The sequence below is a fragment of the Mya arenaria genome, chromosome 4, assembly GCF_026914265.1.
Source record: "Mya arenaria isolate MELC-2E11 chromosome 4, ASM2691426v1".
Classification (NCBI taxonomy): Eukaryota; Metazoa; Mollusca; class Bivalvia; order Myida; family Myidae; genus Mya; species Mya arenaria.
This window is the reverse complement of record NC_069125.1, coordinates 24,346,907-24,363,243: the sequence shown is the minus strand read 5'-3', so window position 1 is coordinate 24,363,243 and position 16,337 is coordinate 24,346,907. Positions and strand designations below refer to the sequence as shown.

The 16,337-nt window shown below is 34.0% G+C and overlaps 2 protein-coding genes across 4 annotated transcripts in view; one reads left to right on the top strand and one right to left on the bottom strand.

Moving 5' to 3' along the window:
- On the bottom strand, nt 1-8,004 carry LOC128231189 (NEDD8-conjugating enzyme Ubc12). The gene is made up of 5 exons (XM_052943680.1): nt 7,805-8,004; nt 5,737-5,831; nt 4,456-4,598; nt 3,078-3,141; nt 1-1,954 (listed from the first exon to the last, which is right to left on the bottom strand). Exons 1-5 carry the CDS (start codon nt 7,911-7,913, stop codon nt 1,814-1,816), a joined length of 552 nt encoding a protein of 183 aa, XP_052799640.1. The 5' UTR covers nt 7,914-8,004; the 3' UTR covers nt 1-1,813.
- Nucleotides 8,005-8,125: 121 nt separating this feature from the next.
- The window catches only part of LOC128231188 (lysophospholipid acyltransferase 6-like), a 28,884-nt gene continuing 20,672 nt past the window's right edge, over nt 8,126-16,337 (top strand). For all 3 annotated transcript variants that reach the window (XM_052943679.1, XM_052943678.1, XM_052943677.1), the window contains exons 1-7: nt 8,126-8,279; nt 8,634-8,779; nt 10,619-10,789; nt 11,559-11,669; nt 13,856-13,997; nt 15,118-15,138; nt 15,663-15,753. In XM_052943679.1, the coding sequence (XP_052799639.1) occupies nt 8,190-8,279; nt 8,634-8,779; nt 10,619-10,789; nt 11,559-11,669; nt 13,856-13,997; nt 15,118-15,138; nt 15,663-15,753 (772 nt within the window). In that variant the 5' untranslated portion in view covers nt 8,126-8,189. The remainder of the gene's footprint in view (nt 8,280-8,633; nt 8,780-10,618; nt 10,790-11,558; nt 11,670-13,855; nt 13,998-15,117; nt 15,139-15,662; nt 15,754-16,337) is intronic.

Genomic DNA, 16,337 nt, shown 5'->3' with positions numbered 1-16,337 from the left:
TATTTACATTTACTTTATTCCAATAGTTTGCTTTTACATGTACAAAGGTATTTAACACATTCATGTATGTTATGTTCATTCGTTAAATAAGGCATTTATAAAATCACTCAAACATCAATAATTCCACTTTAAAGTAATCAGAGCATATAAACAATAAGTATAACAAACAAAAAAGGTCAACCGAACGAGGTAAAAGGGGGCGTTGAGAAGGAAAATTTACATAAATATATATGTTTTTTACATAAATATATATGTTTACATGTACTCCTGACTGGAAATTCTGTTTGAAATAGGCTAGTCCATGAGCTGGGAAACATTGTTTTTTAACCTAAAGGTATGCAGTACAGAAATAGATGACTTTTGGATGCTTGGTGACCCTATTTTATTTAGGTGTCATTTGAAAGGGTTTTGTGTGCTGTTTTTGACCTTACAAAAATAATACATTAGATAAGTTATTGTTTTTTGACAAATATAGAGCATATATCCAAACTGGGATAACCTCATATTATTTTCTGGTGGTATTGTTTCAAATCTAAGCAATCAAATTCTTTTCAATGACACCAAAATTATATGGGATCACCAGGAAGCAAAAATCAACATAAAGATGAATAAAGTTATTGGAGAACTATATAATTTGTGGGTTGAATTTTTTCAGCAGACAAAATATTTACTAACGAAAATATTCAGTCATCTTGGTACACAATGTTCAGAACTTATTTAAAGTTAATGATGTTGTTAACATCATCGTTGTGAACTTTCAAATTGTTACTGATATTGAAGATCAATGGATACACTTGTGATCTGCTGTATTTGTCACAATATTTGAGACAACTGTTTCAGCTATTCTTGTTTATATTTATTTATGTGAGCACTTCATCAAACGTCTCATGTTTAAAAGTTAACAATGATGTCATTAATCACGTTATTAAACCTAACCAAGTTCTGAACAATCCGCCTTATGCTTTTATAATCATTTTAATGAAGACTTTTCAAGAATAACTTAATGTAGGGAGCTAGAACTGCAAGAAAAGTTTAATACATAGTATGATAATACACCGCTACATGTAACTTCCATGTGTACATGTACATGTACATAACATCTGATATAACAATAAAATGTTGCTACAGATATCTTCAGTTCAATAAAATAATGACAGGGTTCTTACATGAATTTAAATATTTAGAAAAGGTATGTCAGTGCATCCTTTTTCTTTTCTTTTTCTTCAAAATTTATTAAATCTGTCTGTTCACGCACACAAAACTATCATTCAAAGGTCTGTCAAATACGGGATTGAGAACTTTGCATATTTATTTCTTTATTTCAGTATCAGAATCTGAATGAAAAAGTAAAAAAAAAAAGATTATTAAATTTCTGTTTTCGAGAATGATATTTCAAATAAAAAAAAATTGGTATCAAAGGGGCAGAAAACACAGCTATGATACACAAGGCTGTGGTTATTTCAAAGCAATCAAGATTAACAAGTCATTCAAGTCAGATAATTGATGTCCACACAAATCTAAGACTGCCTTTATAGAGCAGACATGAAAAGCTGTATCATTTTTAAAGCAATGTTCAGAAAACATACCAAGAAAAGAACTTAAATTCAAGTCATTTATACTACATCTACATACAGCAGATTTGTGTAGTGTATCATAAAACACATTCTCAGCTAGCTAAATACTGTAATTCAGACCATGACAGTCTTTAGAATTTCCAAATTCCAAATACACCAGCACTGTTTCTCCAAAATGGAATATCCCTTTCAGAATGGTTTAACAACAACAATAACACACACTAAGCTAAAGCGTTATATCACTTTAAACAGCGGTCAAAGTAAACAGATCCTATATAGCCACCTCTCATCGACTTTGCTACGTTCTGTTCAAACAAGCGTCTGTTATTTTGGAGAACCTCTGCTGCCTCTTTATTCAATGGATCTTCTGGATTTGGTTCCTGAAGAAAATAATTGAATTTTCAAACTAAAATATTAAAGTGACACTCTTATTCAAAATCAATACATGTATAAGAAACATAAATTTTAAGTGATAAGCGTTCAACAACTCCCTAAATAATGTATTTAAGGAAAATATTAATAACTGATAAACAAGATTGTAACTGTGTATTTAATAGCTGAATACGCAAAAATATTAAATGATTGGTGAGTGCTTAAACATTTACAGCAATCTATTATCGTCTCATAAGGTAGAAATACTGTGTTTTCTGCACCTTTCTTTCAAATTTAATTCGATATCCTCACTAAAAGCAATTGATTTCAACATTTATTCATCCTTTTTGGTATATTAAAACAACTGTGTTAATTGTGGTAAATCTTTAATCATCTTTAACATGTAACTAGTGGTCAAAATTAGAACAAGGCTGCAAGCCCGGCACTGGCAAAATGCAAAATGCTTTCCGGGCTTCCTCAAATTCAGGGTTTCGTATACAGTGGCTTGTTAAAAAACATTGATACCAAGAACCAGTGATATAATACAAGCATGTTTACTCAGCTGCACTACGCAGCTGCACAGGGCAAAACAAGAGCTTTGTATATTAATGGTAATGTTTGTATCGTCTCTGGCGACATGTGCACCAAGTTTCATTAGAATATCTTTAAATTAATTAGTTGTGCAGAAACTTTTACTTAGGACTTGAATGGTTTATGCTTAAGCCCTAAGTAAAAGTTTCTGCACAACTACATTGAAGGCTATAACAATACCTAAACTGTTTTTCTTCCAAAAACAGACAAGCTATATATGTGTTTCATGTGAATATTTGTTCCATTTTGAGGTATGGATAAATAATTGGTGGTTTTTTTTGCTTGAAGTAAGCACAAGGCAGCTCTAATACAAATCTACAGCTTTTACCTTTGTAAAACAGATTTTTTTGTCAGATGAGTCATTCGTGGAAAAACTCAAGCCTTACTCATAATAACAAATCAGAATCTTGAGTGTAACCTCAGATCAGCATTTGTAACACAATTTTTGGGGAATTCTTACCTTATGTGAAATAAATGTACAACATGTGTTTGTTTTATCAATTCAGATTATAATTAACTTATTTAACATATAACACTTACCAAAAACAAGTATTGCAAACCATAGACAATGGAATTAACTGTTAAAACGGGTTTCCAGTCTTCTCTGCAATGAAAAACAAATCATTCAACTTGTTAGGCACAAAATACATACAGATGGCCATATATTTGAATACATTAATAGCAATCAAAGAGTTAACATGGAATTCAGTTAGGGATTAAAGGAGTGGGTTATGGGAGGATAGTTTTTACTAACAAAGTTTAGCTTGATTGTTAAGACAGCTGAAAGCTCATATGAATCACTGAATAGTCGGTTTTACTGTACAGAAACCAGTACTGCATCCTTTATGAGAGGCCAAGACAAAGTTCTGGTGGCAATTGAACCCACGACCTCTGGTGTAGGAGGCAGACACCTATACTACTACACTCTTTAATTAAGGAGATGCACTGCTCTGCGCTCCAAGTACCTTGAATAAACACTACACCCTCCAACAAAACATAGATATCGACACTGATACATAGTGCAAATCATTGTTGGATACCCCGATACACAACTACACTAGGCTTGGTTGTGTACAGTGGGTAATTTGACTATGATAATCTTATAATCATGAATAATTGATAAGGCAGTTTCATTGGTTCCGCAAGGTCTAAATTGGAATCCTTTCCTGTAGAAAAATATTCTGGCAAAACCGGGAAATGAACAGGGTACCTTTTCAGTACAACATTTTTAGACAGCAGTCAAGACCACACAGCCATCAAGGCCACTGACTCTACAGGGTTATTGAAGGATATTTAATTGTAACATGAGAATTCACTGGAAGAAGAGTTATCTCCCCTGCCTCATGCATATTCATTAAAACGAGATTTTCATTTTTGCATACATGCCATATTTCTGAGAGGCTTCCCAACGTATATTGGTCTGAATTCCAGGGGATTTTGATATGACACCAGTGGATTTTTATGCGACGAAAATTTGCGCAATATCTGCATTTATAATATAAGAATAAATACAGAAATACACTCAAATACAATAATTTTTGGACTTGGTCATTATGGACATTCATGGAATTTTACACTCATAATATTATTGATGCTTTCCATTGTCAACCTTAAGCAAGTTTTGAAAAAAAAATATAAAAAAAATAAAATTCCAGGTGATATGAATTCCCCGGCGGGGGACCAGGGGATGGGTCGAAATTCCGGGGGATTTTTTCCACCGCCGGGGGATATGGCATGTATGTTTTTGTCAGTCAATTGTCCGACCGTATCAATGAAGTAAAACGGAATTAATACCGCAGTTGCCGAAAATTAGTACTAATTAGAATGGTCAATATCATTTAAGTTGTAATTTATCCAGTTTTATTCACAATTTATTAACAATCTTTTCAAAATATATTTATTTTTTAAAACAAATTACCTGAGAATGTTCAAGCAGACATTCCCCTCTAAGTCTATGTTTGGGTGATACACCATTGTCTCACACTTCACCTTGGGTGCATCGTGTGGATATCCCTGGCCAACTTTGAAGTTAAACACAAATCGACCTCCTCTGTAAAACCCCTGAAATGTATGAAGGCACCCATATATATTACAATTAGTAGAAATAGTTTGAGTACTACTAACCATGGTAATCATCATATCAGTGGTTGAAATTAACACAAGCCTGCAAGCCCTGCGCTGATAAAATGTCTTCCAGGCTTGCTCAAATTCTGAATTTTATATAGCAGGGCTTGTTCATAATTTGATGACAAGCTAAAGTATATGAATTCGGGTTTGTTCATCCAAAAGTCTAATTTCAATGACTGTCATATATATATAAAGAACTTGATACTTGCTTCAAACTTATTAACTCCTACTCATTCTTTAATTTTAATAAAATTTACTCTTTAATTACTGATGAATTAATTTAATTACATGAATGCAAATGGGACCCTGACTTTGCCTGGACACTTGTAGGAGGCTGTTTGGTAAGTGATCTGTTGAATTATACGATGTTACCTGTATACCATGTCCTATTATTTATTGATCAGATGAAATATACCGGTAATTACTTTATTGGCCAACTGAACTGTTGAATGACAACCTGAATAAAGTTAATTTGTAACCACTATGCATACGGTAACCATGCATTTTACTTCTCAGAAACTCAGAAGTGTGTTAATTCTTTGTTTCAGTGTAAGATAGCAATATATTTCACCGAGCAAGCACCAAAAGCTATATTTCATGATTGTCTCCGCCACAAGTGAAATATTCACTTTTAGTGTTCACATAGTGAAAAATATATGGTAGCTATCTTACTCTAAAACAAACAAATTTACTTTATATTCCATCCTTAATTCATTATTTATTTTTTTAATTGGAATATCGCCCTAGATTTATTTAAAACATGTCATACCATAAATTTTGACTTGAATTTATTGATTTTTCTTCCCAGCAATGTGTGCACTTTGTGTTTTTTAACAGTGTACTGACTTAAATCAGAGAAACAATGAAAAGTATGTTCTAATGAACTCACCATGTCAAACATGGAGTTAATAAGGATTTTATCCACCATTATTTGTTAATAATTCACAGAAAAGTATGAAATAAAGTGATTTCAATATAACTCACTGACTATTGTTATCACAATTAATTAATGTCTACATTATTTTATCTAAAAACTTTTGAAAAAGAATACATTCAGTTATAAATGACAAACCTCATCTGGACAGATGACCAGTTTGAAGGTGAGCAGGTCATCAGGGTCTGGAAAATCTACCTGGCAGGTTTTGGGAAGGTTCAACTCATTTATGTCTGAAATGGAAATATCTGCAATTTGAAGGAATGTTTATAAGTGCAGTACAGTACTTAATGTCATTGATGATAGAATATTCTTGTGGTGGCTTTGTCAAGATGAAAGGCTGTTCTTGTTGTGAGTTTGTGGCTGAAATTTTGCCTCATTCCCCATCCTAAGAAGTAGTTTTTACTACTTTCAGGGGTTTCAAAATGAACCTGAAGCCTGGTAATAAATGGCAGGAATTGTCGGGTCACCTGGCTTTCATTTTGATGCCCCTTTATAACCTGATGTGGGAGGTTCCCTTAATCTCTGCCTTCTTTCAAACAAAATAAAACTTTTGTGTCCGAAATCCCAGGTTGCCCTGAACCTGACAAAAATTAGCCATAATATACATCATCTTAAATTTCTTTAACAATAAAAACATAAATACATAACAGTATCACTATGAGTCGAGATTCCTTCAAACCAATGTACACATGTATACACATACTCTAATGGCTTTTTGCTTTTGAGTATATATATATATATATATATACATATACATTATGCACCAGTCAATTGTAACCACGTCCACCCCTTCAGGTCCAGCGGTATACCGGGTATAACAGGGGAAATGGGCCGTGTTTTTCTGCCCAATTGATACAGCCAAGAGTGGCATGGGGAAAAAAGTCGAGATAACGAACATTTGACACATCCAAATTTCAAAAAAATATCACAAGTCCCAACACATTTGAGTTTGATTTATGTCCGACACTGACTTTTGCCATTGAACGGTCTTGGTACTGTCGTGAAAACAGTATGTATTATTGAAAAATAAAGTGAAATAAACATGATTTATTTGTGTCAAATTTACTGGTTAAACTTGTATGTTATGCCGGTTTGTTTTCTATATACAGTGTAAAGAAATTTATCGTCACGTAACGTTTAATGTTGTCAAATTTTCAGAGGATGTCATCGGCGTCCGTGTGCGTTTCAATGAATAGCTTGGGCAAAAAATGTCCTTTAATCCAAAACATAAACAAACGACTTTAATTTTTCACACTTACCAAGTAATTTCAAATTAAGTCAGTTTGTTATTTTGACACGCACGGTAATTTAGCGATAATTGCGGCAAACCATCATTTATATTTTCGCACCTACAACTCCATCTTCAGTTCGACATAAGAAAAAAGAAAATGTGTGAAATCCGACCATAGGGACTGAAATAGGATGTCGACATAGCTAAAAAATGGAGATAGAAAAATCGACTCAAGCAGATTTATTCTATATAGAATAAGAAGGAATAAATTCGGGACCGGAGGAAAAAGTCGACACAACCGGAAAGTTGAGATATGCGACGTCCACATAGCGAGTTTGGACTGTATTGTAAATTTGTGAATGTGAATATTTATATGTTCTTATAGATGGAAGACATTTGGCAGGTGTCATATCAAAATGAGCACTCATATACAAGTATTTATTAAAGTATGATGACGATGGGGTGAATGAATTTTTAAAAAAAAAGGTAAATAAACTTATAAATCATGGTCCATTATGTTTTTCAAGATGGTCAGTAATGTCCCGAAATATGTCTGGTCTGTAATTCATTAGTCAGTTACATTCGGAATAGGAGTTGACATTAAACAGAGATCAACCAGAGTCTTTCAACTTGTGTTGTATCATCATTTAATCTTGACCATTAGATATATGATGTTTCAGTCTCGTCTGGGCCGTTCAGCGTTTCAATCTGGTTTGTATTTCTGCCAATCTGGTCAGGGAAATTCTAGGATTGGCCCTATTTTCAGCTTTTCTCGGATATTACCCTAATTGAATCAGGCTGAAAATTGTCAAATTTGAAAATGGTTTGTTCATGAGATTTTATTTTAGGGATCCTATGTAGCCTGTAACACAATCAACTACCATATTAGGTAAGCTGGTGCAATTTAAAGTGTTTCTACGTTCTAGGAAACATTGGCAAACTGAAAGTAACCCATATAGACAAAAAATCAACCTTTTTGTATTCGTAACTGCGCAGCAGAGGATTTTTTGTTGCTTCCCGACTGTTGAGATGTATCGACACCGTCTTTCTTTTGTTGCTTAAGGGAGAAAAGTTTGATCATTTTGTTGAGATTAAAGGTTTTATACAATATTTTGACAAAACTTTTAATCGACGAAAATGGCAACTAGCTCAGTCTGAAATATTTGTTTCGTATGAGAATTTGGTTATTTTTCAATATTTATAATAATTCAGTTTAGTAAATTTTTATTTTACTTTATAATAAACAAAATTATTTTTCCAGTTATGTCCATTTAAAGTGATTTTTAACGAATATTGCAATTCGAAGATAGCGCTAAAAGTGAAGATTAATTCGGACGTTAGCGACAAGAATCACAAGATGCCTCCAACTAGTGAAAGCGGCGATTTTTACGCCGGATCTCGTTTGCTGACGCCTCTTTCAGCAACAACAGGATTGTCCATAGATCAGGTTAAAACAATTCTCATCAAAGTTCAATTTAAAGTGCTAGCATTTTGCAAATTCTGTTGGCGTTCCAGTTGAGGAAATTTCGGATATTGTTTTCGAAGATAATTTGAGAACTGGCGCAGATGCGTCACATTTATTTTATCAGTAGTAAAGTTGCAATATCTTTATAATAGATTTTTTATTTTGTTTTCAATTTTTTCAAGTCACTTTATCAGAAAAAAATACTTTTCTTTATGTCGCTCCGTAACTCTTAGAGCTAAATTTTAATACAAATTACTGATCAATTAGCATTATGTATATATATTATATCTATTTTATTCTTATTCTAAGCCCTATTGAGGTAACATGTAATTTCAGGTCAATTTCTTGGTTTGCCAACTAACAGCGCTAGCTCTCGGTTTTCCTTTCCGCTCCCTGTGCAGTGCATCTAAGGCGGGATCGACAACTCGTCATGTGGTGGAATTGGGTCTTGGAATCCTTCTTGTATTCTTCTGCTTTGGATAGTGAGTGTATTTTGGAAATTGAATGAAAACAACGCTACAGTCATGATTTATATACACTGTCCAGAAGTCATGATTTATATACATTGTCCAGAAGTCATGATTTATATACATTGTCCATAAGTCATGATTTATATAGCATATACATTGTCCAGACATGTGAACCTTTGGAAATGACAGAGAGGTAGATTTAGGTCTCAAAAGTGGTAGTTTGGGTTCAAAAGTGGTAGAATTTCTAATTTCTTTAATTTTCAGTCAAAAGCAATTATAAAAACAAAAACTTAATGACATTACTATTTTTAGATTTTTGGAAAATATGCATAAAATATGTCGTGGTTAAGAGACGTGGTTAATGTCAGTGTTTTTGATTGAGAAACAGAATGGATATTACCTCTGACTTGTAAAACAAGTTTATATTCAGAAGAGATGCTAAAAATCAAATCAGACTGCCAAAACAGATCAGAGTGTAAGTGCAGACGACTGCAGAATTGTGTCTGTCAATTTTCCTGCCAACATGACATAAAATTGTATACACTGTAGATAATTAATAACACCTTGGAAATGTTGTTTTCTTTAATGTTTAGACAGTTAAATAATGTCTTTCATATATTTACAAAAATGCTGATTAGTAGGGTGCCAATTAACAAAGAATGCTGATTAGTGGTCTTTTGTACAGTACAGGTAACTTAGCAACGATCTCGGCCGAAGTGTGAAGTGATTTGACAAGTTGTTTATTGCACCATGTTCTTTAAAGTGATAGATTAATATGGTATTTTAAACATGGTTTGAGGTTTTTAAAAGAAAACTTAAGGCCAATATGATATCTTTTTGTGTTTTTTTTTATAAGAGATTTCAATAGCGGTAGTTTTCGACATGAAAGCGGTAAGGAGTTAGAAGGGTCTCAAAAGTGGTATATTTTACCTATTACCGGTAGAGTTCACATGAATGCATTGTCTGTGTCAAGAAATTTTAAGAAATATATGAAAAAGATGAAAGTCATATCAAGCTATTTTGTCTTCCAATGCAAAAATCAGTGGGGTTTAAAGATTGTGTCCATCTACTGTTTTTTGACAAATTTCAGAATTCAAAAGAGAGAAAGAAGTTTCTCAGATATCTTGTTTTTAATTTCTTATAAATTACACTAAGATTCTAAGTGTACATGTAAGACAAGGTAAGTATCTCATAATTGTGTAAATTATAACTCTCCACTATGAGTTCTGATTTTTTAGACAAACCTATTCAGATATAACTGTAATCAATTAAGTTTAAAAAAGGACAATATAACCCCCATGCTGTATTTAAAATTTGTATCAAAAACATTTTTATAAAATATATGGAATTGGAATTGGCATTTTCTCTGTGTACTATGAATTGTATACAATACAAAATATCTTTTATCTATTGTCTTTGAATGAGCCAATTTTTGCGTAAATGTCTTGAAACCAATGATACATTACTTAGACTGCTCACAAAAGATCAGAACGCAGTTTTTCATATTTACGTTTGAAAATTGATGTTTTATGGCTTTAAGCGTTACAACACTTTAAGAAAAAATAATTTTTCGGCAGTTTTCAAAACAAGTCAGATCTATTTTATTGTGAGTTATCTTATATGACTGCATTGAAGGCGTTGATACCAAAATCAGCTGATTCTGAGTCAAAAACTAAAAAAGGTCAAAACTGTCAATCTGTGAGAGTGCAGCTTTAAAATATTTGTTAGTTTTTTTAATTTTTGTGCAAAATAAAAATACTTAAATCCAAACTATTTTTAAGCGGCTGGTATGATGGCACATTTTATAGAAATAGCCGTAAAGAATATACAAAAATAATGTTCTATTTTCAGCCAAATTGTCCACTTGTTTGCGCTGACAACTCTGTGCTACTTGCTTATACAAGTGAATTCTAAGCCTTATGTACCACAGATAGTATTCATCGTAGCTATGGGGTACCTGGCTGTGTGTCACATTTACCGGATGATTCTCGACTATGGTGGTTACACCCTTGACATCACTGGGTAATCACTTAATTTCTCTTTCACATTTAAGCGCAGCATAAGTTATCATCTTGTTTCACTGTGACATTAGTGTTGAAGGTAGCTGATCTGCAATATTGTGCATTTTGGATGCCTGGTGAACCCATATTATTATTTCCGGCCTGGGCACAAGTGAGTTTGGTTGGTAGTCACCAAGCTGGACAAGTGGGTTTTCTCCGGGTTCTCAGGTTTCCCCCACAACACAACACCACACTTTCCCGCAACATGGTGCCAATGAGAGTAACTTTGTATAAGTTAATATAACTTTCTTCACAATTGTCATAAAATAAATAAAGTTTAAATGAACGAACTGTGTAGAGAAAGAAAACATGGTAATTTTACTGAAAATGATATTACAAAGATGCTTTATTGGCCTTGAAAGATTGCAGAATATGCCATTTTACATCAGGTTTCACAGGTGTCGTTATTTACAAATGAATAAAATGCATTATTGTCATGGTGCACAGTTATTGAAATTAGACTCTGATGAACAAGCCCGAATTCTTATACTTTATGCTTGGCATCAGATTTTAATTTAAACAAGCCCTGCTGCATAAAATTCAGAATTTTAGCTAGCCCGGATGACATTTTACCAGTGTGCACAGGGCTTGCAAGTTAGTGTTTATTTCGATTACTGGAGTATGAGTTTCCAGAGCCAATACTCTCATGTCACACTTACTTCTGGCTTTAATGATCGGCTATGATGCTCTATAAGTATTGTCTTGTGATAAAATATGTTTTCTTTCCAAAGGCCCCTGATGGTAGCTGTTCAGAAAGTCACGTCGGTGTCCTATGCCTTGTACGACGGCACGCAGCAAAACGAAAAAGACCTTACTCCAAACATGAAAAGCAAGGCTATCAAGTAGGTCTAGAATAACATCATAATCTTTATGTACAAATTTCATCTCTGATTGTCTTATTCTGATAAGAAATGGTTTTGGAAGTGACATCTATAGGATCGTATTATAAATTACTCTAGACCAATTTCGTTTAAAATTAAGAGATAGCTATTAATAAATCATATAATGCCAGGGTTAGACACTAATATTTTTCACAAGGTAGTCCCTGGGACTACTGGATCTGAATCTGGGTAGTCAAGCAAAACTTCTGGTAGTCCAAAAAAATGCAAGCCTGCAACGGATTTCTAGAGTGTTTTGCGAGACTTAGCCTTCTCCTTAGAACATTGTCAGTATAACCATTTGATCGGTCTTTTTTATCCATCTCAATTTTAAAAACAATTCTGGCCTTTAAATATAATTTTCAAACCTTAAAATAATCTAAAAAACAATGCTTATATGCCCCATAATAAAAATATAAGAACCATCCTTATATATACCCCCTTTATCTTAAAATCTGTAACTTTCGGGAAAACGGTGTAATAAATCACTTGACACCTCTACCGAAATCGTTGCTAAGTTAAGGCACAAATGACAGACATTCTACTTATAGGCAATATTTGATGATTTGGCATCCTATTATTCAGTATTCTTTGTTAATCTAAACGACATACCATAATGCTTTAGCTTAAAAAAACATAATGAAATAAACTCCCGAAGTGTTATTAATTACTTTTCTATTATGGGAGAAAGATCAAAAGTGTTATTTCTCCTAGCTTCAATGCATAAAATGTTACGACATTTTGGAGCGAAAATTAACGCACACAAGTCTGCCGTTGTCTGCACTTACGCTGCATTAGACCTATTTTGGCAGTATGATTATTTTATCAGCTGCTCTTCTAAAAGCCATTTAAAAGATTTCACAAGCCAGACATTATGTTCTTTTTGTTCGCTTTATCGAGACACCGACATTTGACAGTACCCTAAACAATAATAATCCTGATGTATTTTCAGAAAATCTAAAAATAGTAACCACCATCAAGCTTTGGTTTAAATCGTATCTATCATTGTTTCTGACTGAAAATGCAAGGGACTTAGAAATTCTACCACTTCTGCACCCAAATCCACCTTGCTGAGATTAGCAGAGGTTCACATGTCTGAGGATTAAAACACACCACACAGTGCAAAATTGTTTTTTCCCTTTCTAAATTAAGACATTCTAAAGACTGGATTAAATATTGGTCGAAAGGCTAAATGAAATGCGCGTGAAATTTGGTGAACAGTCCACGTTGTCTGAAACTGCTCGGACATTTTCAGCAAACTTTAGAATGAACCTTTACCGCTGATGTTCAACTTTTTTTAACATGACGTTTTACGCCAGTTTAAGCATAATAAAGATTTTATGCTCAATTAACTGATGTGATATTTAATTTTTCTAGTAGTCTGATGGACTATTGACTTAAAATTTATTGTAGTCCGACCACAAAACTGGTAGTCACAGACTACCGGACTACGGTTAGTGTCGAACCCTGATAATGCTATTTATTATCTGCTGTCTGGCATTTTTTTAGAGCCCGCCCATCTTCTTCATTAAATTTTAGGATTCCTGTATCTTTCAAAAAACTTCTGGCCTGCTGTCCTTCTAAAGTTTTGTATTTAGTTTTCACTGAAAGACTCCTGACCTGCTGTCCCTCTACAGTATTGTTATCAGTTTTCATGAGATGATGTATGGCCCTACTGTCTAGTATTATAAATATGCCCCCCCCCCCCCCCCCCTTGATGTGCGGCCCTACTGTGTTGTATAATAAATATTTTCCACCCCCCTCGCCTCGCGTCAGTTTTCATGGGATAATGTGCGACTCTACTGTGCTGTATTATAAAAATGTCCCACCCCCCTCGCCCTGGGTCAGTTTTCATGAGATGATGCATGGCCCTACTGTCTTGTATGATACATATGTCCCACTCCCCTCGCCCCGCGTCAGTTTTCATGAGATGATGCACGGGCCTTACTGTCTTGTATGATAAATATGTCCCACCCCCCTGGCCCCGCTTCAGTTTTCATGAGATAATGTCTTGTATGATAAATATGTCCCCCTCCCCCCGTCAGTTTTCATAAAATGATATGCGGCACCCTGATTATTCTTTCACGATAATGCTTTTATGGTTGGAACTTGTTACTCAATACTTCCATCAACTTCATGTATTTTTTCAGAAAGACTCCAGATGCCCTGTCCTTCTACAGTTTTATATTCAGCTTTCACTCAGTCATGTGTGGCCCTACCATCTTCTACCACGACTATGTCGCCTTTGTGGACGGAACTTGTTACTCCAAACCACCGGACAACGGAAACGCTGTATGGGTGATTTCATACATTTTTTCAAGTTTTGTATAATACTGTTATTTTGTAACAGTGTTTAACTTAAGAGTTTGGTACGTAGAAAGTTATCTGTTACACGAATATGTGAGATTTGGATGCCAGGTAACCCTTATTAGTTTGAAATCATTTGAACAGTTGTTATGTGCAGAAAAAGAAAAATTAGGTGTTGGATCCAAAAAAAAAATGGGAAGCAACATTTCTTTTTACCTTAAAAATCAGAAAACCAGTCCCTTTATGTCTAATTTCAGTGATAACTTTGTGTGGAATATATTTATGGTCATCATTTTAATACAGTAGTAATTAGAAAGCAATACCGTACCTTTGAATTGATATAATATTATATCACACCTCCAACATGAACGACGCAACACCATTGGTCAAGGATTTGTCACACACTGTGATCCCATATTTATACATATTGGGTCACTTATTTTTATATCTTACCAAAATTGCATCTATTATCTGATTCCGAGGAATATGAAACATTTTCCAGACAGTGTTGGTGACATGGTGTCTAGATCAATGTAAACATGTTGTCAATGTGATATAAGGACCTTATGATAAGGTGGTTAGGAAGTGACCCGCTATTGGCTATACGCGGCGCAGGTAACCATCTCAGTTCACCTACTTACCTTGTTACATCTTAATAGTTAAAGAATAACAGGATTAAGCATTAATAGGTTTAATTCAGGATTATCGCATGTTTTACTGTCAAATCCATTTATTCCAAGGTATTGAATATTTTTTTCTTTTGGATAAAAAAAATGGAGCGTGATTATACTCATGGCATGTGGTTAAAGGATCAGACATCGTAGAAACATGTGTCATTATTTGCAATAAGAGATGTGACCAAATAAAAGGTAAATTTATATGAATGGAGGTTGAGAGTGGTCAAATGGCATAAAAGTATCTCACCCATGAGGTTTGGGTTCAATACTTCAAGGGGAACTTTCTCACTTTCCCCCTCAAAATGGACACTATTATCGATTTTAACCCAGGAAAAGGACTCGCACATCATTCTATAAGTTATCATCATTGTCACAATTGAGCTTAAAGATTAAACTGGACTAGAAACACATGTTCTTGTACATTTCAGGACCAAGTGCCCTCTCCTGTGGTAAGTGGTATTCGTTTGATCATTTATTAAGCACTGCATAGACACTAAACCTCGGATAATGTTTTCTTTAGTAAATCTTCTGTAACATTAGTATCTCAATGTCTTTTTACATTATTAGTTTTAAATCACATTTGATGTTGCAAGGTCAAAGTTCATGTACCAGTAAACATCAACATTAAACATTAAGAGTTGCTTAATTGTCATTTTAGGCTTCTTTTAACCTTGTTCATAACTCAAAACCTGTTCAAGATATTTGAAATGAAACTTGGTACACATGTTGCCAGAGGCATTGCACACATGTACAATAAGGCCCTTGACTCTGGCTTTAATGATTAATGAGTTATGCCCCCTTTTCAACTTTAAAATAATAAACATACATTGGAGTCTAAGCTTGTACACAGAATTATGTTTTTCATTTACAGTTTGAAAGAAATGAACTATGTTTGTAGAATATCCAATATTGAGACATGATTAAGTTCAGTTATGAGCGCTCGTAAGGTGTGACTTTACTTTTTTCTCAACAGGCGGAGATGTGTAAGAAGCTGGTTTTTGCTGTGATACTTGGCGCCTTGATGATGTGTGAAAATCTTGTGGCCCCTTGGCAGGCCCTTACAGGTAATTCAGCTCACCTGAGCATAAAGTGGTTGTAGTGAGCTATTGTGAGGGGTGGGGTCATTATTGTGGTAGACAAAAAGTAAGGCCACACATCATCTTATTAAAACTGAGTATAAAACTGCATGTAGAAGGATATCATATCTGTGATCTTTCTAAAAAATACAGGAAAAATGTTTTGTTATCTGTTGTGCATTGTCAACATTTTTATGGGGTATGAGGGATAATAAAATTTGTTGAATTTAAATGAGAAAAAAAATAACAATGTATAGGCAACATTTTTACCAAACTTAATGAAATCTGATCACAATGTTTATCTCCATGTCTTGTCATAGGTAGATCACTAAGTGCAGTGTTAAAAAAGCACAAAAACATATCTTCTACTCAATCTTTTGAAACCTGACCAGAAATGGCAGAATGTGTTTCTTCGTAAAACTAAGTTTAATTGAAAGATTGGCCATACTGTGGTTTAACAGCAGTATCATTATTTATTACCAAGCTTGTACTGATATTTGTATCCATTCCAAATGCAAAACTCATTCTTTTTTAGCAAATATCAACAGATAGTTTCCAATTTGACCTTTGAT